Source organism: Plectropomus leopardus, chromosome 10 (genome assembly GCF_026936395.1).
Source record: "Plectropomus leopardus strain MGB_pleo_1.0 chromosome 10, ASM2693639v1, whole genome shotgun sequence".
NCBI classification, from domain to species: Eukaryota; Metazoa; Chordata; class Actinopteri; order Perciformes; family Serranidae; genus Plectropomus; species Plectropomus leopardus.
Genome location: NC_142185.1, coordinates 28,401,033 through 28,424,268, shown reverse-complemented (window position 1 = coordinate 28,424,268; position 23,236 = coordinate 28,401,033). Strand labels below are relative to the sequence as shown.

The following is a 23,236-nucleotide window of genomic DNA, read 5'->3' as shown; positions in this document are numbered from 1 at the left end:
GAAACACAGCTCAAAACACAATAGTTAAGAAAAACTCCTAAAAATAAATGTAGTTACATTATGCTGGTTAACAAGTTATCTCTCCAGTTTGTTAAAAAAAATGTAGGAATTTGTTTTGTGTAACGCTGATATATTTTAAATTACGCACTAAAATGACAGAAAAAAATAAATATAAATGATCTTTTTTAGATCACAGACTTGGATGGCACGTATAGATGCCGTGCGTTAAAGTTAGACATTTCCCCTAATTTTATTTTTATGAAGCCCCTGTTGGCGGATTATTTCGTTCAACGCACGTGCGCCCTTTTGTAAACTGCCACTTCATTGTGGGTCTGATATCGAGGCACACGACTGGGAGCGCAGATTTGCGTCTTAAAGAGGATTTAGGTCTATTAACAACAAAAAAGGCGCAGTTCGTGGCACGAGGGAGAGACCTCGACTTGTGCGTCAGCCGCAGTGATGTGAAGCGGGGCTCACTGATAAATGGAGAGACATCAAACCGAGTCATTAGAGAGCTGAGATATGAGACTTTCACAGTGGCGGGCCGCTCAGGGCGGCGGACCCAGGGGATCACACTCCTCTCCCGGCCTTTTGTGTTTGTGTGCTGGACTGATGAACGACTTAGATAACGTTAAGCCATTATGGGCTCACTTATTCCCATGAAAAATCCTGTAAATAGAGGGAACATTTTTTTTCTTATCTGCACTGTTGATATATATTGATTTGTAGCACCATATTTGTAACCGGAAACCACAAAGGATTACAAGTGAATACTCAAAAGGGAGCTGAATTTATAAGAGCCAAATATTAATTACAGCATTATCCTGTGATAATTTGTTGCTGTTAAGTTTGGCTACTTTTTCCTCATTGTTTCCATTTCATAAGATATATGTGACGTTTAAAGAAGGCTAAAAAATAAATAAAATGCCCCACATTATTATTTATTTGCAGAACAAAATGTGAAAAACACAGATTTTGGGCCTAATTAGATTTAACTGAAATCAGCTAAACGTAATTAAAGTGTGTTATGATGTTTCAAAAATATTTAGCATTCAGAAAAACATTTTTAAAAAATTAACCACCTTTAAATTCTGAATTAATACTATTTAATTCGCGTTTTTACAATAAACTCCGCATTAAAGAAATGTAAGTTCACTCAGTGATACAACAGAAGTTATAGGTGGTTTATGGACTATCAAACACATTTGTCAACTCAACAAACACCGGGGGGAAAAAATCACGGGGCAATCCCACAATTGTATCTCCTAATTGCGTTAATTAAATTTTCGCCGAATTAATTAGACATAACAGCCATATACAGCCTCCTCGCAGGAGTGAGCCACCGTAGGCATTTTAATGACCCCGTAATTCAATTAACCGCCTCCATCAGCTCCATCATTGATTTGTGGAAGAAGAAGAAGAAGAAGAAAAAAAAGCTGCTGAAAGTTGAATTCTGCAAAGTCGAGCCGGCCTGTAATTGCTCAAGACACAGCGATCGGAGGGAAGAGGGGGTGGGGGGGCTGGGCTGAGGTGGCCGTGTATAAATAGTGTGCTCTCAAATACACAGTCACAACAGCAGGAGTGATCTCACCTCCTCTCCACCCCTTCTATCTATCGCTGCTGCCAGCCTCCAAAAAAGAGCGTATCCGTGAGCAGTCGCTGGTGTACTATATAGAGACGGTAAAAGGTATATGCGCTGAGAATTCACGGTGGATTTCCTCGACCGGGACCACTACTGAGCGCCCAGAGCCGAACCATGGAAGAACTTACGGCATTCGTGTCGAAATCTTTCGATCAGAAAACCAAGGAGAGCAGCAAAGAGAGTATCACGTACAGGGAAGTTTTGGAGAGCGGCTTGACAAGGGCGAGGGAGCTGGGCAGCCCGGAGACAAACCTGCAGGACATAACGGAGGGCTGCCCGGTGCATCTGTTCAAGGACCACGTCGAGCTGGAAAAGGAGAAACTCAAGGACTTTAATGTTTCAAGAGCGACTGAGGGTAAGATTATTTACATTTTTTAAAAAAGGAAAAATGCTCCGTTGTGTCGAGAAAAGTGTTGTTTGGTATCGAGAGCGACGTTTTTTCTGTTTTTGATTGTACGAACCGGCACAAATCCACGCGTAAAAATAGTTTTCGCAACAGTGCGCGTTTAGTTGGAGTAGATTTACAAAGTTAACGCATTATTTTGGTTTAATGATTATTTTACATAGAAGGAGGCGGGCCCTCCTTCTGATGGTCGTTTTAACTGTTTGATGCGTGTTTTCAGACGTCCAGGCTTTAAACCAAACGAAAACCTATCTGGGATAATTTTTGTAAAATAATTCTGTTATACATTTAGCGTTTAATTTTGAGTTTAGCGTTATTTTAATGGCAGTTTAACATTTTGCGCCAACATGAAAATTTTCGACGACTACAATAATCCTACAGGATGCATTGTAAAGCGTACTGCAATCTTTCACACTCCAGTTTATTTTCATTTATCTGTTACACGAATTCAGGTGAATTTTATATTATATTTCGCATTTTTAAGCTTAGCTTAAACACTACTGTGATGTAGTGCCCCCTTTAAATTCTATAGCCAGTGTAGATTACTGCTTTAGATCATGCACTCGAAAAATCACACTTTCAGCTGTTAAATTGCTGCAAATTAAAAATTCTGCCATTTGAAAAAAAGGTTATCCGTTTTGTCATTTATTAATGGGTTAAACGCGACAGCAGGAAAGGCCTATTTTCACTCAGCAGACAGATAGTGTGCACTGGTCAGAGTTTTAGACATTTAGTGAGTAACTTGTTTCTATATTTATCTTGTAGGCAGAGCGAAAAACGGGTCAGCATTATAATGTGTATTATTCTGTCTCACACTTTGTTTTAATGTAATAAGAGGAAGACTGGTTCTCTCTGCATGTGATTAATTTCAGAAGCATTTTACGTAATGTTATATGTAATATTAAATTACTTTCAGTTGTGGAAAAAACAGTCAGCTAACAGCAAAACAGCCCAGCAGTTGCAGCAGTTGTCAAGTTTGTTTCTAATAATAACAACACAGTGATATAGTACAGTATAGTCTAAGTGTTACACTGAGTTAAACAAAGATATTTAAGGAAATGAAATGTAAGGGCTGAGATTTTTTTTAAATTTATAGCCTAAAACAACCTCAGTCTGTTTTACTGAGGCGAATAATTAGGCCTAAATCTTCTCCGTTTAGCCGGAGCTTAATTCCCTGCTCTTTAAATCGCTTATACCCTTATTGGCTTACATGGCATGTATTGACTGATTTACTTTTCCCTGACATTACACACTGACTTATGGAGGCTGGAAATGCAGCCACGGGCCTCTCTCTTTCTCTCTGAAGAAATAGGCTCTGTAATGTGTGTGTGTGTGTGTATGTGTGTGTATTGCTGCCAAATTGCCAGGCCTTAGGCCCCTGACAGGGCCCAGTGTAGAGACTATGGGGGGGCCAGTAATGTGCATGAGTAGATAGGAGTGTGTGTGTATGTAGTTATTTCAGGAAGGTGTAAAGTTCAGAATTTTAACGTCTTTTCTTTTTTTATTTTTGTTGAACCCGTGGACCGTTTAACAGGGATATACGAGTGTAAGGAGAAAAAGGAGGACGTGAAGTCGGAGGACGAGGACGCACAGGGCAAACTGAAGCAGCGGAGGAGTCGCACTAACTTCACCTTGGAGCAGCTCAACGAGCTGGAGCGGCTCTTCGACGAGACGCACTACCCGGACGCTTTCATGAGAGAGGAGCTGAGCCAGCGGCTGGGACTGTCCGAGGCCAGAGTGCAGGTGAAGATCTCCTCCTTTCTCTTCCTTTTTTTTCATCCAATCTGGTTCAAAAGAGGAAACACAGCGGGGCTGCTGTGTGAGCACGAAGCGGTGTGTTTGTCATAATACTCTTGCAGGGGCTGGTGTGTGTCAGTGTGACAATAATCTCGGCGTTTTAAAGTGACATTATGATTTCTATTAGAAGTCATATATCTTCAGATTGCGATATTGCTCATACAGCACGTGTGTGCACTGTGAAGTTTTGTTAATGATCTAATTAGTCCTTTATGCTATGATCACTGCGATATTTAAAAGAACATTTTCAAAAATCGGCGTGCCACTGCCCCATGAAAGAAGTTTATAGATTTACCTTGAAATTATTTGCAAACAAAACAATTAACACACTTAATAAACACAAAATATTTTCGTTTATTTTTTTTTACATTTTATTATTACTATTATTATTATTAATAATTAATGATTTAGTTTGCAAAATTGAGCTCGTGCTGATAATGTTTCCGAGCTTTTAAAAATCAAGTGAAAAAAAAAGCCTCAATTTTTTCCTTTTGTTTCTTTTGTGATTATAAAGAGTGTGTCCTGCAGCATGCAAATAAATAAATTCTTAAATAAAAAACGAATAGCCCATTAGTGTGTGTGCAGGATCACCTTAAACACCTGAGAGATAAATATAGCAGACTTCGTTGTGGAAAAAGTCTAAAATAATCGAGTAATATTCCTATGGGGATATGTGAAGTGTCTGTGGCACTCAGTGTTGTAATTTTATCACAATCTTGGATTTTTTAAAAATTCACAACTCATGTTTTTTTATTCCTCGTGGTGTCCTATTAATCCTGCTGGGAGTTACAATTGGAGAGTGAGATCTGTATCCTAAAAGAATTTCTATGCGATCAGTGTTAATCTTTTTGAAAGACTTTTGCAGATTGAAATTATTCCATATTTAAATTGAATATTTAATCGCGTGTGTCTGTGCCTTCTCTGGTGTAATTATCAGGGAGTTAAAATAACGCAGATATTAAATATATTTATAAGATATATAAGCAAATGTGTGTAACTTTTAACGACGGTGGGTTAGCGTGAGTCAGTGCTATCAAACACGTGTGCTGCTGTAAGTGATCCGGGATGTAACAACCTACTGAACTTGCAGCAGTAGGCCTGCAGAGCCAACATCCTACGATCCGAGCAGCCTTAGGGGAGAAAAAAAACCCCAGCAATGATTAAAATGAATGAAGAGCCTGAATGGCTGCTTCAGGGGACGCGCTCTTATGTCAACTCGTATCTCTCCTCATTTTCTTTGTAATATCTGCCATTGGCTTGATGTAGTGTCCCCATAAAAACAGATTAGAAATAACTCAATTCTGGCCCAACTCTGCTGCTGTTCAGCTATCTAATCGGATGAATAAGACCCATCGTGGAGCTTTATAAGCCCACCGACTACCATTTTGAGCTCGTGCTCGGGTTGACAGTATCATACGGGATAACACTGCTATTATCACTAATAAAATTTAAATAATTCATAGTGTAAATATGCTTTACAAAGTCCGACTGTGTCTGTTTTTATGTGATCAAAACGACCGTCAGTGCACGCTGATGGTCTCTTGAAAAATAAAGCATTTTAAGGCACTTTTTACGCACGGGGACATCACCAGATTTAGTGCGCGTGAATTGCAGCAGGGCTGTTTCAGGCTGTGAACCTGCGCTCCGAGCAGCTGTCAATGAATCTAATTGAAAGTTATGAGAGCTTGGTGAGGAGCAGGCAGTAATTCGGTTAGGACTAATATCTTTGGGTTTCTGGCGCGCTGCTAAATTAAATGTCATTATTCACTGTCTCTAATAAAAAATCAAAAAGGAAATGAGATTAGGGTATTTGTGAAGCGCATCATTGAGTGGCCCTTAATGAAGAAATAACTGTCTGAACCAGTGTAGTTCACTTTGCTTAACATACTGGCGCGTAATTGGAATTGATCCTGGGCCCGTCTAATATTAGCCTTGATTTATCTGAGGGATTACTGTGCGTCTATGCAAAATCACCTGGGATTTTCATAAACACCTTTTTCTACCATCATTTAACGCTGCAGAGCTGAGAACACACGGCCTATACAGTCGTGACAATTTACAGTATGCACCTTTATATATATTATTATTAATGTGATAATTCAAATAATAGCAATAATAATTATAATAATACAAATTATTGCAAATATATATATAGATAAATATAAAATACATTGTTATATTTATTTTAAAAATGATATCTATATGGTTATTATTTGAAAGATAGAACTATATATAGCCTATTTTTTAATTTTCAGGTGATTTCTGCTCTTCTGCCGCGTGCCTCTCAGTCCCTATAATAGACAGTTATTGCAGTCCCATCGACTCAGTGCTGAACGCCGATGCACGCGGCTCAAAATGGCTTCACGGCACCTTGAGTCATCATCATCATCATCATCATCATCATCAGTCTGCTGCGCCCTTTGTGGTCCCCGCGACCAGCCGCTAATTTCGTATCTGTAAATGATAATCATTGCGGGGGTCGGAGGGGAGGGGGGATAATGTTATTCACCGAGGCAAATTAGGTTGATGATGATTAACAATAGGCCGTAGCCTGCAGCCTGCAGCTTCAAAGACAGGCAGCTAATTGGAAGGTGGCTAACGAAGGTTTTTTAGTATCTTTTTAAAGAAATCTTGACGGAATATCATCATAGCACTCTGATAGTATGTCTGTGAGATTGTGGTAGTTTTCTCAGTTCTGAGTTTGTAGTCATTTTGTTGTATTTTATTTAACAATTTAATAAGATTTAACTGTAAAGCTAAACATCATGTTTATACCAACCTTATTTTTTTGTTTCAGGATTTTATGTGGTCTGCTTTTTTCTGACCTAATTTAAAACAATTTCTGGCCTTATTTATATCATATACATTTTTTTTTATTACAACAATTTACAGTACATTTTTTCATAAAAGCAGCTAAATAAGATTTAATTTGCTCATATGTAATTTACCTGTGCATTTCTTTTTTCTGTTACAAATAAATGGCCTGTATATGAATGTTAATATGATTGAAATAACATGTTGTGTGTAAATAAGAAAATGGCATTAATTACATTACATTTTTCAAATGATTTATTTATGTTTTATTTATTGTATACTTATATTTATCTTTTTTTTTTTTGCATTTTTCTTGTAGATAATTGTCTTGTGTTCAATTACAGGTCTGGTTTCAGAACAGAAGAGCAAAATGTCGAAAACAAGAAAACCAGATGCACAAAGGTAAATGTCGCTTTTTATTGCCTTTTAAATAATCTTATTTCTATTTTCCTTTTTTTGGCGGGGGGGTGTTTAAGTTTTACAATTTGCTACTTTTTTTTAACTGCATGTGTAAACAAAAACAAAAAAAACAAAACTGACTGCTCATCTCACATAACAACAACTGTCTGGCTGTCTGACAGACATCTTTCCCTTCTCTCCAGGTGTTATTCTGGGCAGCGGCAGTCACCTCGACGCATGCAGAGTAGCACCCTATGTCAATATGGGTGCCCTCCGGATGCCCTTCCAACAGGTAGGCCGTGTGCTTTTATTAGCTCTGACAAACATTTAGAAAACATCCAATCAGGGAAAATAAAAAAGCTAAATACACAGGCAGAGCTGCTGAAAAAAATGTGATTACTCAGCACGTATTGGTAAAAGTGAGTGTACACTAGAGCTGCATGTGTGTGTTTTTCTGTGGTGGAATCTGTGTCAAAGTACAGGTCTTCTATATTTGTATGCTCGCGAGAATCTATAGGCCATGTGCAGCTATTAGATGTGAGTGATGAGAGACTGTGTCGGAGGGAGGGGGAGGAGGGAGCAGCTCAGACCTCAGTGCACCTTTCACCTCCTGGCTGTGTGGAGAGGAGTTGAGCTGTAGCGGCGAGAGGAGAGCGAGAGGTGGACAGACATTTGATCCGCTGCTATCTGCTTTTGCGTCCTGGCTGCTGTGTTTGTCTGCTTGACCCCTCATGGAAAAAAAAAAGCGGCGGCCTAATTAAGCCAACAGTGCGGCAGGCGCGAGCACATAAAAGAGATGATGAAAGCAGTGGAATGGAGTGGGCTCTGATGGATATTGGCGTTGAGCTGCACTGGCAGGGGTGGAGGCTCGAGGCCTGCATACCGAGATAGGCTCGCTGTTTGAGGTTGGAATAGGCGGTGGGCAGCGTGCACAGACCGCACTGATATTACAATGCAGCGAACGAAACAAGTGAATAGCGAGTCGTTTGGTGTGAGGTGCAAGGTCTGAGGGTCGAATCTTGCATCCTTTTTCAGTCTCAATCAACAAACAGTGGTGTGGTGAAGGTTATACGCAGGTTTTCGGGGTATGCCTACTCTATTTTTTGGGCTGTTTACAGTATAATCACCCATCGGCCAAAGTAAGTGATATATAGGAGAGAAAAATAGGAGAGAATACCCCTTTCTCCTCCGTAAACAACCCATACACGTCTTAGTACACCCACCTCGTCAACTACCTCTACGCCACTGCCAAAAAGTAAAGAATAACTGCTAAAACCATCTTATTAAACAAAAAATACGCAAGCTGAGAGTGTGTACGTGTGTGACAAACTAATAAACACATGTTAATGAAGATACACACAAGCACGTCAAATGTCCACATCTGTCTTCTCAGCATCGGATCACTTTTTGTCCAACACTCCGCAAAACCAAGTTTTAAAATTTCCATCAGCGCTCATACATTTTAATCAGGCGTTTGCACACTGTACATTCGGACTTTATCAGTTGCAGCTGTTACCAGCGATTGTTGGTAAATGAGATGAGTGGAAACGCTCGTTGTTTGCGGGAGGTTCTGTTTGGATGCCATCACAGACGCTGCGGAGCAACGACACATTTGTGGTTCGAATTAACTCCCCCTTTCATTCAACAGCTTAAGTCGTTTTCAGTCATTTTAGGCCAATATGAAAAGGGAGCAAACTGGGGGAAAAATAATATTTAGTCAAGTTAAAACTTTGACTTTATATCGCTCTATTTTGGTTGGAGAAGAGAGCACGAATACTTTTCCCCACTTCTTCCTGTGGTGTTTGAAACACATGAGAAATGGCAACAGGCTCAGCTCTCTCCCTCTGAAGTGAGTGGATGCTTAATTTTCACCTACTTCTTATAAAATAATTGCCAAGAATGTGAAAACTGATATTCTATGCTCCTTATGGTTCCCTTTTTTCCCTTGACTCAGGAATATGTCTGGATAAATATTTATAACTCCAAATATGTGAATATCTTTTTAGTGCAAAATTGTTTATTTATGCAATTGAATACATAATCAGGGTAACAAGACTGCATATTTCCAAGGGTATAACCGAGTCCTCAGTCTGAATTAAACAAATCTGTTCTGGGTCCTAGAAAGACTTTGATTCTAGACGATTAAATTGGATGTGGTGTCTGAGAGCAATGTATGATTCATTAACTTTTAGAATAGCTGACATGAAAAAAAGGGGCTGAAGCGCAGAGTGCAGCCCTTAACTATTTTCTTAGAAAACACACTGTAAGCAACAGCTTTGAGGGGGTAAAATTTGAGGGGGAATTTAATAGTGTCAGACTGTGAAACCTAAATCCTCAACCCTCTTCACACACACACACACACACACACACACACACACACACACACACACACACACACACACACGCACACACACACGCGGCCCGAGGCGCTCACTAACTTTCGTGTTTTCTTCCTCTGCAGGTCCAAGCTCAGCTCCAGTTAGACGGGGTCGCCCACTCTCACCCCCACCTGCACCCTCACCTGGCCGCTCACGCCCCCTACCTGATGTTCCCGCCCCCTCCGTTCGGACTACCAATTGCATCGCTCGCCGACTCAGCCTCTGCAGCGGCGGCGGTGGCGGCAGCTGCCAAAAGCAACAGCAAGAACTCGAGCATCGCCGACCTGCGACTCAAGGCAAGAAAACACGCCGAGGCTCTGGGACTCTGACCCCACCGGGCTGCCCCTCCGCTCGCCTGATGCCCATAATCGCCTCTCACACAAGACTGAGCCTGTGAAAGGGCCGTGACACTCACAGCTAAAACTAAACTAAACAAAAACACTGAGTGAGAATGAAAGAGAGGAACACATACAGAGAGGGGGGAGAGGGAGTGTGTGTGAGAGAGAAAGGGGGGAGAACAGTGGAGGAGGAAAATAAAAAAAAAAAGAAGGAGGGAGCGAGAAAATTGTCACAAAACCAGCTGCCAAAACAAACCACTTGTAGAGAACGGTAATTAAATACCAATGAAATCACCTTTTACTTTTCGCCCCAACAGGCAGGACTTCTGCGGGGCCAGTGGCTCAGTCCACTCCAGGCACAGATCACATCCCAAGGACCGTACAAACACATGTGGATGTCTGTCTGAGGGCCAGGCCGGGGCCCGTCAGACCAGAAGACGTTAGAACAAAGCAAACTGGCAGGCAGCAGCAGGGCCAAAAGCAGAGCCTCGCTGACGCTGGCTGCCGCCATGTTGACAATGCAGAGGGTTTGAGCATGGGGTGGTGGTGGGGGGACAAACCCACCTCACCGAGGCATTGGAATGGCTCTCACCTTTACACCCCGCCCCCACCCTCACTAGAAAAAACATTTAAAAAAGGCCATATTTGTCTCCAACCACTGTGTTCCCTGCTGCTGCCAAGTGCATGAGCTCTAATGGAGGACCGTTCTGGGACTGGCCTCCATCCACACCTGACATAAACGCTCGACAACTGTTTTTAACACTGCCATTCGACATGCGCCCCCCCCCCACACACACACACCTACACCTACAAAAGGTCTCCATTACGGTTTGATCCTTCTGGACTTGTGCTGTAACAAAAGCAACAACTCATGTTTCCTTTGCTGCGGAGGGGAGAGACGTGTTGCTGGGCATGTGTCGGCGAGATTTCTCCTCACAGCGTGTGCTCTCTCTCTCTGTCTTGGTTTCTTTCTGTTTGTTGTGTTGTATCCGGGGTAAAGAAGTGAAGATAGCCTTTGCACTTCAGGTCTTGTATGTGGGTGTTTACAAACGGCACTACAAGCAGATACTACTTTACTAATTAAAGGGGGAAGGGTGGGGGGGATTTGATATTGTCATGTGATCAGCAAAAAGGACATTATCTTGGATAAAGGGTATACTTTTTTCTTTTTTTTTTGTAATTCTGAAAATATGAAGAAAGCATCAGTCAAACTGAAATGCAATGGTGTGCAGTTTAAGTGCAATACTGTAAATAGCAAAAAAGTAAAACCAGCTAGCAGTTAATCCTCAACGATAAAGAGACCCAATGATTTTTTTTTTCTGTTGGCGTGTTGAATTTCTTTGACAAACACACCAGTTTTTTCTACAGCAGTGTATATTTTGTTGAAAAACGTCGCTCATTACCAGGTGCCATATCTCACATATGTATTCAAGCAGTTTTGTATACATCAGGTGCCGTTTGTCACTTGTTGAGCACATTTTTGGATGCTGCAGAAATTTAGGTTGAGTTCAAAGTTATTTAAAAGAAAAACACCTCGCTACTCTAAAATCATTTACTTTTTGAAATGTCGGAAAATGTTTCAAATCAAATCAACAAATCAGAATTATAATCCAAACCGAGCAGTTGTTTACAATAAGAAAAGCTTAATTCTGCATGTTCCCGGTGACTTTTCATCATTAATTTCCCAGCAATTCAAACTGTATTTTGCAAATTGTTCCCGTCAAAACTTTGGATTATTTTGACAACCTTTTTAAACACTGCTGTCAGAGCTGCGCTAAACATGTAGATCTGTTTGAGATCTACGTACCTCTAACAGTCTCCAAAAAAAGCATTTTCTCTGTTACCAGACCTCCATTTAGAATCGTTTATCTATGTCTCCATTTTAAATTAAACATATGGGTGTTTTATTTATTATTTTTTGTCTGAAAGTTTATGAGAGATGAAATCGCTGAACTACAAGTGTACATTTTTACATGGCTTTGCATTTATTTTTGTATGTTTTTTTAAGTGTTAAAAATTTTGAATTAGGAGGTGTGGCTGTAGTGCATTGTTTGCCTAAAACAAAAACAAAAAAAATGTAGCGTGTCCGAGTTTACAAACATTTCAGGGATGGTTGAATTGAACAATACTCCATGGAATTTGTTGTACCCATTAAAAATGATTATCATTTCATATGCAAGCATGCCTAAACATGAATCATCGTACAGTTTGTTTTTCCCCTTTTGATTCGCAAAATATGAATGTACATCTTGTACAAGTAAACTATCAATAAAGTTATAAATATTTGTACTTGAGTTTTAAAATACTTGCACAAGCAACTTTGAGTTTCGCACACAAAGGTAACAATTAATCGACGTGTTGGAAACTGATAATTAATCCCAAACTAATTTTAAACTCGATTAATTGTTTTTTAGAAAATTATTAAGGAAGAATGAACGACCAAAGAAATTACGCAAAAATTGAGAAAAAAATAGTAAAAAGTACCAAAAAATGACCTAAAGATTAGTTAATAAAAAAGAAAAACTTAACCTGGTAGAGTGCTTAAAAATATTATAATTCTGTAACATCATTTTTATAAAGTAATTATGATAAATAGATATAAATATAGTTTTTCCCCAGCTTTTCTTTTTTCCATTGTTATTTCCCACAAGCTTTTAAAAAATACATTTCTAAATCTAATAAACTTTTGCAGTTTGTGTAACATTTCTTAGCAAGCTACTTATCTTTTTTTTGCCATGTTTTTTGTTTTTTTTTTAGAAATTGCACCAGTTTAACCAAAGGTTTAAATACTTGTTAAAGGTGTCTGAAAGCAGCGTGAGAAAAGTGATGTCGCTCCAAAGGGTTTAAACTAAGTGATTAAGTGAGAAAATAATCAGCAGATAATGAAAATAATCCTTAGTTGCACAGGATGATAATGCTTGCGAATTACACAGTGAGACTCAAAATTAACCACATTTTCACGACTGTAACGGCACTCCAGAGCAAATCTCCTCCACGAATGGCTGGAGTGTTTCCGACCTGCTGCACATGCACGTTCTCTTCGTGTCCCAGATCATGTTGATGCTTTCCAACTGTCTCAACATGTGGATCAATATCAATATCAGTCCAGAGTTGACGTTCACGTATAGACTCCGTGGTCGCCAGCCCAGCTCATCACATCCAATCCCAGAAGCACACCCGCACGGAAAATTGAGCTGCTATAAAATCCAGATGCAACCCTAATCTGGAGCCCTCCTACACGGTACATCTCTGGGCCTGTGTTCGTCAAAATGACACAGATAGGATTGGTATGGAAAGTGGGTCTGTAGCGTCGTCAAATAGAAGCAAGATGGCTGTAACCGGAGCGGGAAGCCTATAAGTGTCGGGGGAAAATAGAAGGAAAGCCAGAGATTTGAGGGATACTGTATGTATGACATGTAATCTTCTTTGAGCTCGGTGCTCAAGGAGGATCTTTTCTCCTTGTTTCGACGGCGATGATTAACTTTGAGCAGATGACATGAGAAGGTCAAGAGTTGCCGTATGTTCATCAGCATGTACATTTGAAGTCATGCACAAACACGCTCGCATGCTCCCTCCACTTGTTCCTCCCGCACATACTAAATTCTGCACATCTAAAATGCTCGGCCTCTTTTTTTTTCAAGTGTATTAGCTTCCTCTGGGAGCTTAATTCCAGATGTGTGTACACAAAGTAATTACACCATGTGGTATAGTGGCCTATTGTCTGAACCCCATGCAGGAATTAGCCCAAATGGCGTCCTGTTGAGTGCCGTACCCCCTAGAAGGTCGCCGCGCGTTTAATTTGTACCTCGTTGCTCATACATCAAGATTGAGTGATATAGTCGTAGACTGATGGCTCCGTGTTTACCCAGTGACCCCTCCGGCTGGGACCTGCTGGGGCCACGTCTGGAAATAACAGCATCCTTTTATGTGTACTAATAATTAGCATGGCACACACGGCCATCCATCAACCACCAATGAGCCGTGGCTGCTTTGTCAACATGTTTGAGCACATAACGCTATTTATGTTGGCCACAAGTGAGAAACACACAATAATATATTAATAGTGGAGTGTGTGTGTGTGTGTGTGTGTGTGCGTGCGTGGGGTGATATTTAGTGGATGGCTATGCTTGATATTACATCTGGTTTTATCAAAGCCGGCCCTGCTCACTAGAGTGGTTCCCAGCCTTTTTTTTTTTTTAATCACTGAGTAAACTGAAGACTTCTTACTAAAGGACATATTTTGAGAACTGAGAAAATGTCAAATGAACCCACATAATGAACACAATAATTGCATAAGTTGGTGTAAAATTAGTGATTTGGAAGGATTTTGAGCAGATTATTTCCTGTGAGTAATCCATCAGAGATTAATTTTGGCAGTATTTTTAGTAATGTTTTGTACAGTTCTCTCTCTGTATTATGTATTATTTTAAATTCCCAACTATCATAAATACTTAATAGGCTTCTTTTTTTGGATAAATATATTGTTTTCCTCTCCCTGATGCTTGGCCGTTGAGGCTGGGACCCCAGGTTGGGAACCAGTGCAGTTGCTTAGACCCTTTTTTTCTCCGGAGGCCCCTGAGCTGAGGGGACACCTGATTGAATTTTTCACTCCTGTGCCGTCCCACACCCACAGAAAAATGCCTGTCTCGTCCCAGTCACGAAAGAAATGACTCCTCAGTTCCTGTATGTTGTTTTTAAATATGAAAGAAAATGGTGTTTATTCATATTAGAATTGAATATTGATATAAAAGCCATATCAACTATGCAGAGGCATAGCGCTAAAATAACAATAATTCATCTTAAACAGCTATATTTATTATTTTATATTTTTTATTTTTATCTTTTTCATATATTTTGATGATCTTCCTATTCTATATTTATGTTCTTGACTGTTGCAGTACTTTTATTCACTCTTAATAAGGCAAATTCCTTTAAACCTACTTGGTTATAAATCTTATTCTCATTTTAAATGCAGCAACCATTCGGAAAAAAAAAATCCAGCACTAACTCCATTTGTTTAAACACTTTCTAATTAGGAAAATATAGAAATTACCATTAACATGCTAATGGAAATTGGCATCGCGACAATATTACCTTTAGAAACTATCCATTTTACTTTTCATGCTCACCATAAAACAACATATATGGCCGGGCATATATTTCCCATGCTCTGTGGAAACAAACTACTGGGCCCAGCTGCTGATTAACTTCACATTGTTAGCTACATATTGTTGTTATGATTTCTGTCCCGCCTGCTTCTGTTGACTTTTTTTCCTGTCCCGTCCCAGTCATGTGATGAATTATGACTTTAATCCCATTCTATGGAAATCCCACAGGAATCCTGAAATCAGCCTCTACCCCCTTTAAAGTATTTTTTAATGAACACGAAACAATAGGGAAATAAAAAAAAAATAATTTCCTAAAAACAAAAACTGATAACTTTGAAATTAAAAACAATGGCTGTCCTGCTTGCTTAGTGCAGAAGACCATGGTACAGGTTGTCTGTTTAAACAAAATACATGGCACTCTGATTGTGGCTAAAAATACTTTAAATCATTTAACCAGTCTTCATCAAGTTGTTTTTAAATTTAAAAACTGACAACATTTCGTGCCATTTTTGCCAACATACAGTGACAAAGCAATAAGCTCAGAGACAGGCCAAATGGAAAATTTAGGTAAACTAAGAAAGTAACTTACTGTCCCCCACTAAAAAAAGCAACTTTTCTGTGGTAATCCCCCCACAACAACAAAAATAAACCACCTTTTGTGGTTTTATTAAATACAGCTAGTTAAATGCAAATTAATGAACAAGATGAGCACAAAAATCACTAACTGGGAGAAGTATCTTCACAAGCTGTTCTTAATGGTTTAAGAGGACCATTCAGTGTATTAGTGGGTAACAGACAAATACTGTATTTACTGATGCTGTGAAAAGGTCTCACTATAGCTTTTTTTATTTGTACTTAAAGTTTGTTCAAACTAAAATATACAAAACTCAAGACATGGCAACATCTTGGCTCCCAAACCAAATCCTGCTCAGGGCCCCCAAAAGTCTAGGTTCGGCCCTGGGTTTTGTTCAATGCAGGAAAATAAGTGTTTTATGAAGACTTTGTGACAGAGGACCTCTAAACCCTCTGTTTTATATGTATTCACCCCTTTGTTAAAATGACACCTTGGTGAACGTCATAACTAACACTTTTCCTGTCATTACCAAAACATCTGCTGTGAAAAAGGTTTATTGAAATAAAAACATATTTTTAAAATCTATATAAAAAGGGGTATATTTAAAAAAAAAAAAAAAAAATTACACATTTTGGTAACATGAGAGTGATTTCCCTATAAAATCATGTCGTGAGCAGACCACATGCTTTAAAATGCAATATGTATTTATTGCTTTATACAAAAAAAATCTTACTTTTGCACTTTTTTTCGTGCTTAAACTAATATTTACAATGCAGAAGTTGGTTCATTGACGTGAAGTAGCAACATGTTGGCCGCCAAACCAAATCCTCCTTAGGTCCCCCAAAAGTCAAGGGATGACGCTGGAATTTCTTGCTGAGGAGCATTTCTTTTTCTTGTTTCTGAGTGTGTTTCTTGTTTTTAGAGTAGTTGTTTTTTGGTGAATTGTGCTCGCGTTGCCTAAAAACATTTATTTTGAACAATGACGAATGCTTTCAAATGCCAAGTATCAGTTTTGACCTCCAGTGAATGCAGCGCATTCAATGTTTTTCTCGTATATTCTGATCACCTTGACTTCATCGTCGAGGTTGTTCACTTTTAAATCTCTGCACAACATGCGGGTCCCAGAAGTCTCGGTGCTACGCTGCGCTACCCTATCAGAGGTCAAGTGCTCAGGGGTCACGTGAAAATAGTTTTTATCACAGTTCATTCTCATAATCCTCTTTGAAATGTCACACACAACTATGATCAGACGGAATGTGAGCTGTCGTAGCCTCAGCGTAAAGCCGGCCGTGGTGTGAAATGACAGATCGTATCCCGTAGGCCTGAGAGGACGGTGAATATTCAGCACAGAGACACGGAGTTAGAGCTTTTGTCATTCTATATCACAATAACTCCAGGGGCTACTTCCAACAACTCTGAAAATAAGCGTCTGCTTGGTTTAGCTGAGAGTTTTTTTTCTGTTGTGAGCCAACTTTGTGGTTCTTAAATCCCGAGTAAATCCTGTTCCGGCAGTTTCAGTTGTAGCTTGAAGTGAAGCCACCCAGAGAAACCTCAGCTGAAAACAATCGAGCTGAAGTGCTGAAGTCACTCCGGTCGGCCCGGGATCAAAGGCCGCCTTTCATCCCAGTTTGTTTGGGCTCGACTCGGGTTTGCTTTGTTGGCTAATGCTCATAAATGTATCTGGAGTCATCAACAGTGCAAAACTATATTAAAACTAACATTTTAAGTCTGGGTCAACACTGCACTGATGGAAAGTGTCAAGAATTTAAACTTAGAAAATTGAGGTAAAAAAAAAAAAATAGCGGGGCATTAAGTTCACATTCCGTTCAGCCGTTTATGTTACACTCATTAGCAGTTTATTTTCAGATCATGCATTCGGCTTGTGTTGTTTTAATCCAAGTGAGTTATCTAATAAAAACAGTATTTTATGTCCTGTTGCAGAGTAATGTCCCATCATTACTAAATGTAACAGCTCCATCTGTAAAACCTCAAAATTATTAATAAAAATGTGAATTAAGGAATAATTTAATCTCGACATCTTGTGCCGTCATTTATCAAGCTCCATCACACATATTCATTGCATGTAGTGATTAACTTAACGACAGATGCAGTGAGAGATATCTGCGTGGTGGCTGTGTTTAGGTTGTTTTGAGCTCCATGTTTTGGTTTGTGCTTTAATCGTCTGGTTAGCTCTGGTTACGGTGGGTTTCTCTGTTGCGGAGCGTCGTTGCAGCTCCATCCAGTGGGCTCAGAGTATTTATGACCCGAGCATTTCCTTGTATCTCTCTCTCTTCTCTCTGCTGGGAGGATCCATTCAGGAGCAGAATCAGATTAGTGTCACGTGGCAAAGCTGAGTCAACGTTTATTCTCAGTTTAAACACAGCGAAAGTAATCAAACAAGCTTGTATAAATAAAGAATATAATGGATTTATTGAGGTAGTTTTCCGGTCTCTGTGTCGCGGCATTTACTGTGACTAAAGAAACATTCACTTAACAAAATTGACAGATTTCACAAAACATTTGCGCGTGTCACATGTAGGAAAAGCTGGTGTGAATGATAAAAATGAATGATGGCTGTATTCCATTAAATTGCTTCAGTTTAAGGGTCCTGGCTCACTTTTCACATTGTCAGGGCTTACTGGGACACTTGAATAGAGTGAGCATTGTGAATGTTTTGGGTCTAGATTTCTTTGTAACATGTGCATTTGTCACCCCTCCCACCTCCTCATCGCTAACCCCCTAAAATTGATCAAATTAAAGAGGTTAACACCATAAATTGATGGTGAGAAGGCATAAATTGGTGCAAAAAAAAAATCACGAGCATGCAAAACGTGAAGTGTTTCATAGACACATATTTCCACCACCCCATATGTGCCCCCCTAATGCACACATAAGTAGCAGAGAACTTAATTAATTTGACAATATTGGAGACATTTTCATCATAAATTGATGCAAAAAAGGAAAAAAATGGTGCACAAAAAAACCCCCCCAAAAAACAATGCTCTTTCTTTGACACCTGACACCCACTAAAAAAGGTTTATTGAAATTACAATTTAATTTTTTAACCTGTGTTGAAACTGAAAAATTACATTAGCAGACCACCTACTTCATCACATTGTTTAAAATGCAAAATCTAATGCTTAAATACTTGTGTTATAATTAGGGCTGCAACTAATAAATATTTTCGTTATTGATTACCTAATTTTTTTTATTGTTACGATAAATTGATGAATTGTTGAATCAATAAAATATAAAACAAATATGAAAAAACTCACTTTCTCAGATCCCGAATGGATGTCTTCAATTGTGTCTTAAGTCCAAAACCCAAAGACCATCATACATTTTCTGCATTATACTTAATTTACTTTAATAAATGACCAAAAATGCAGCACGTTTTCACATTGAAGAAGCTAAAACCAGCAAATGTTTGACTATTTTGCTTGGAAAAATGACAAAAAAATTATTAATTGATAATCAAAATAGTTGGGGACTCATTTACAACTAATCTATTAATCAACTAATTTTGCAGCCATAGTTATGATTATAATAATTATACATATAATGAACTGCAGTGTTCTTGCTGTGAATTTTCTCTGTTGGACTTACGGCTCAAAAGTAAATTGACCCCCTTGTTTCCCTCTGGCATTGGTAGGATGGTGTATAAAACAAAAATAAATCTATTTAGCAGGCATAAATTACATGGAATAAGATTGTATCCCAGAGAAGCGCTGCCGTCAAATATTCTTTTTTAGTATTGCCTTTATTTTACTGACATTTATCTCAAAATGAAATCAGATGCCTGATTGCTGTGAAGAGGTACACACATGAAAAGGTTTCTGCCAGAAGTCAAAAGAAAAGAAACTTGCTCCACATAAATGATGATAATTTTTGTGAAGAATGTGAAATTGTGCCGATTTCGACACTGAAATGAAAATAACTTTTGTGTGAGTTGCTGTAGAAACCGTGATGACATCCGACATCAGAGTCTTGGCTCTTGTTCTCGCTGACAGTTGTTCATGTTCCTAAACACTCTTTGAACTGCCCACAGTCACTGAGAACATATGAACTCTATTGTCAAGTGACACTTCTTTCAAAATAAAACCGCTTCATTTTGAAGGAAAAAAACATCCCTGATAAATGATGCATTGTTTTTCCTTTCTCTTTTTTCTTTCCTTTCACACTGCAACATGGTGGATATGGTACAAATAAACATTCAGCAGCAGTTTAAAACCATAATTCATTTTGAAATGTCCTCCATTGAAGTGCTGACTAACAAACACTTCACTTAGAGCTGTTTTCAAAAATATGTTTCTTAAAATGTCAAATCTCTTTACTGGAGGCTTCTTTAAAGTGTTTTTTAATTACACAACTTCAAACTGGTATTTAGACAACAAATTCACCCAGAGAAAATAATCATTGCATATTAATGTGATCAATAATCCCGACCAAACAGCAGTTTTATTTCCAGCCGGGCTGCCTGTTTATCTGTGCTGTGCTTCACTGCAGACAACACACACCGTCGTGCTGCAGATACCGTTTGGCTTGTGTGCACAGACAGTTTAGGTTATGTCCATATTTACAAAAAAGATTAATCTAAATGGGAAAGCAAATATGATTAAGTTGAGAAATTGAAACAGATGTCAACAGCAAATGTTTGCGAACCATCTCAACAGACCATCAGAGTAAATTCCAAGACTATTAGTTTTAGTTAGCTCAGATTGCCAGGAGGTCTCAAATTCACATTCCTCATCTCAGTGCATGTTCGTCCAGTTGCACAGTTAAGAAGCAGGTGGTCCGAAGTGAAGTTTTAATTGCGTTTGTCACAGTAAGTGAGGCCATTAAACACTTTGTTACTGAGAAGAAATCAAAAAAAGAAAAAGCTATATTTATTTGTGTAGGCTTTTTCATGAAAAAAAAAACAAAAAAAACAGAAAGATTCCTCTAAAGTTGTGCCAAACCTTTGCAGAATAACTTTCCACATTTTTATTTAGTGGCTTATTATCACACTCAGTCACCCAGAGTGGTTTATGCTAATCTGGACTAAGGCGAACCAAAGGTCACTAAAATGATTTCTCCTTTCAACGCTCCGCTTGGAGATCGTTCAGAAGCTTTTTGTTTTGATGTGGCTCAGCAAAACATCTGTTTGACAGAGAATTAGCTCTGATACATTTCCAAAGACGGGGAGAGAGACTTTGCACCTTGTTAAAAGATCTCACTACTGACAGGGAGGCCATCTTGGTCTGTAAGCATGAGAAAGTTTGTATGATGTGACACAATTAATGAGAAACACCAGTCGCACTTTGAGTCAAATCTGTTTTTATAAAACATTCAGTCCACACTTGCACGTATACTGTGCGTTATGAGAAATAAGGACATTTGCAAAAAACATGTTTGGGATTAGTCCTGCCAATGATGATTTTAAAGAGTTTATAATACTGATGGATGGGATATTATGGACTTTTCTTTGCATAATTAGAGTTTTGAGATACACAACATTCATCTCATCTCATCCAGTCTGGTCTCCTAAAATGTATATTTACATTTACATTTCTGCAAACCATGGTTTCCTTACATTTGTGCATTATTATGCAGCACATGCGTTCAAAAACAATTGTTAAAGTTTAGTCAGGTTTAGGCACAAAAGGAAAAGATAATGTTTGGGTTTGAAAAACGGCATTTGGTGGCATAATCCCGGCAGGGGGGAGGCACACCGATGTAAAAAAACTACCGTTACTTGTGTCACTATCCTGGCAGGAAATGCACAGATATTTCAGTTAAAAAATGTCTTTTTGTGGCGCTGTCTCAGCAGGAAACGCAGACATGTCTAGATAAAAAAAAACAATAAATATACCACCAATAAAATACCCCCATTTCATGGCAAAAATGCCACTGGAAGCAAAGCAGCAACTTGCTGATAAATGGTGGGTTTTGTTTTTTGTTGGTTGATCGTCCTTATCCAATAACCAATGTGCAGAGAACCAGTCCTGAGCCATCTTGCTAGGGGGTACATTGGGGTGCCGCATGGTCCAGAACTGTGTGAACTTTGAATCCTTTTAAGGTACATCTTTGGTATTTTTTTCATAAGCCTAACCTCCATAACTTTACGTTAATTAGGTAACTCTACGTTTAGAACATAACGTCATTTGTGGGGCACTAATTTGTAGGGTATCATATGAACTGCTGTGAGTGCAGTTTTGTAGGACATCATATGAACCGTTCTTTGAGAATAAGTGGTTTAATAGACACCTTGCCCAGTTGTAACACTATCTGCCATCGTCACCGTCTGCTCTGCCTCTCTCCTGCTGCTGTGGGATTTTTTCCACTTATTCCACCTGGCCACTCCACCTCATCAGCCTCATCACCTCCACCTGGTGCTCCGAGCTGCTCTTCATCTCAAATCAAGCCAGTATTTATGCAGCCTCACTCCGTTCTCTTTTTTTTTTTCAGATTGTCTTCGCTTCCATGCCTGACCTTCCAGCGCTCAATCGCAGACTGTTTTCCTGGTTTCGACTCGGCTCGCCTCTGACCACCGCTTCTCGTCTCTGCCTCGGTAAACCTAACAGCCTTCTGTCTCCGACCACAAGGTTTGCCTGTTCACTTCCTGGTTCTCGTCTGCCTGTGGCTGTGCACTTTTCTACTGCTTTGGCTCTGTCGAGAGAGATTGCCATTCTTCCTGCTGTCTTCAGAGCCTCTCACCGAGTGAAACATCTTCTCTGTGTTAGTACTGCTGGTGTTGTGACGGTTCATTGATTCTGCGCCCGTCCTCGCTGATCCCGCTTCCTGCTCCTACTAGATTCAGCTGCTCCGCTGCCTGCCTGCCTGACGCCAGCTCTGCTTCCTCCTTGACCACGAGCCCTGCCTGACCCTCTCTGGAGTCCCTGCTTCTTCCAAAAGCTCCCTGCTGTAAGTGTTTCTGCAACTTACCTGATAAATTCACCTGCTAGTCCTCTCCACGTTCACAATTTCCCCACTCTGAACTATCACCTTTGAGCTCACCCCAGTCTCTCTACAAACTCTGCTCGACCCATGAACTCTGCTTCACCCCAGAACTGTTAACTGTCCCTGCTTACCTGCAACCTGATTATACTCACCTTTGCTCCATTCAACCTGCAAAACCTGCTCTGTTGTGTTGCAACTGGGTCCCTACCACACTGCATTACAACCATCCCCTCCCTCTTCCCCATGGTAAAGTCGGCTTATAAAATACGCCACTTTAAAAATGCTTACATGATGCATACAAATTTAGCATAATTGTGGTGTGCAGAGGCCTACAATACGGACTTTTTTGTTTTTGTTTGTTTGTTTCTGATCTGAATTTAAAACAGGCTGTAAATCTGTAACCTGTAAAAAAAAAAAACAAACAAAAAAAAACATGGGAAAATATATCTAGCAAGTCACAAATTGTTGATACTGAAAGTTCGCTGACAATGTGCTTTATTGATGAAATATTTGATCTTGCGATACAGTATTTGCTTGTATGAGCTAAAGCATTAGTAAAGGTTTTTATTGTCATGTTTAGGCACTTAGTTAAAGGTTTTGAAAGAAGACCAAAAGGATGTGTTTACTGTAACATTTAACAAAAAAACAATATTTTTCCTCAAGCCTTAACCAAAGTGATTTTGTTGCCTTAATTTCATGCAAGACTTAGGATTTGAACTTCTGGCTCTGGGGTCAAAGTCCTGCACTTTGTTCAGCCATCTAAAAAAAATGTGAACACAGTCCAGAGAGCGACTTATGTTTCTCACCACAACATAATTGGGAACACAAATCACCAGTGAACCTA

General features: G+C 39.3%; 2 protein-coding genes across 3 annotated transcripts in view; both read left to right on the top strand.

The window, feature by feature from the left end:
- Window positions 1-22,356, top strand: part of LOC148188544 (uncharacterized) — a 28,503-nt gene extending 6,147 nt beyond the window's left edge. The window contains exons 2-3 of the mRNA XM_088082814.1: window positions 21,901-22,003; window positions 22,247-22,356. Of these exons, the coding sequence (XP_087938940.1) occupies window positions 21,901-22,003; window positions 22,247-22,299 (156 nt within the window). The 3' untranslated portion in view covers window positions 22,300-22,356. The remainder of the gene's footprint in view (window positions 1-21,900; window positions 22,004-22,246) is intronic.
- shox (shox homeobox) lies at window positions 1,585-10,312 on the top strand. 2 transcript variants are annotated; one of them, XM_042495018.2, is made up of 6 exons: window positions 1,585-1,997; window positions 3,580-3,788; window positions 7,001-7,058; window positions 7,238-7,347; window positions 9,517-9,729; window positions 10,089-10,312. In XM_042495018.2, the coding sequence occupies exons 1-6, from the start codon at window positions 1,757-1,759 to the stop codon at window positions 10,176-10,178; spliced, it is 921 nt and encodes a 306-aa protein (XP_042350952.1). In that variant the 5' UTR covers window positions 1,585-1,756; the 3' UTR covers window positions 10,179-10,312. The 2 variants fall into 2 exon arrangements, with proteins under 2 accessions (XP_042350952.1, XP_087939622.1); XM_088083496.1 differs by having other exon boundaries at window positions 7,259-7,347; window positions 9,517-10,231.
- Window positions 22,357-23,236: the final 880 nt, after the last annotated feature.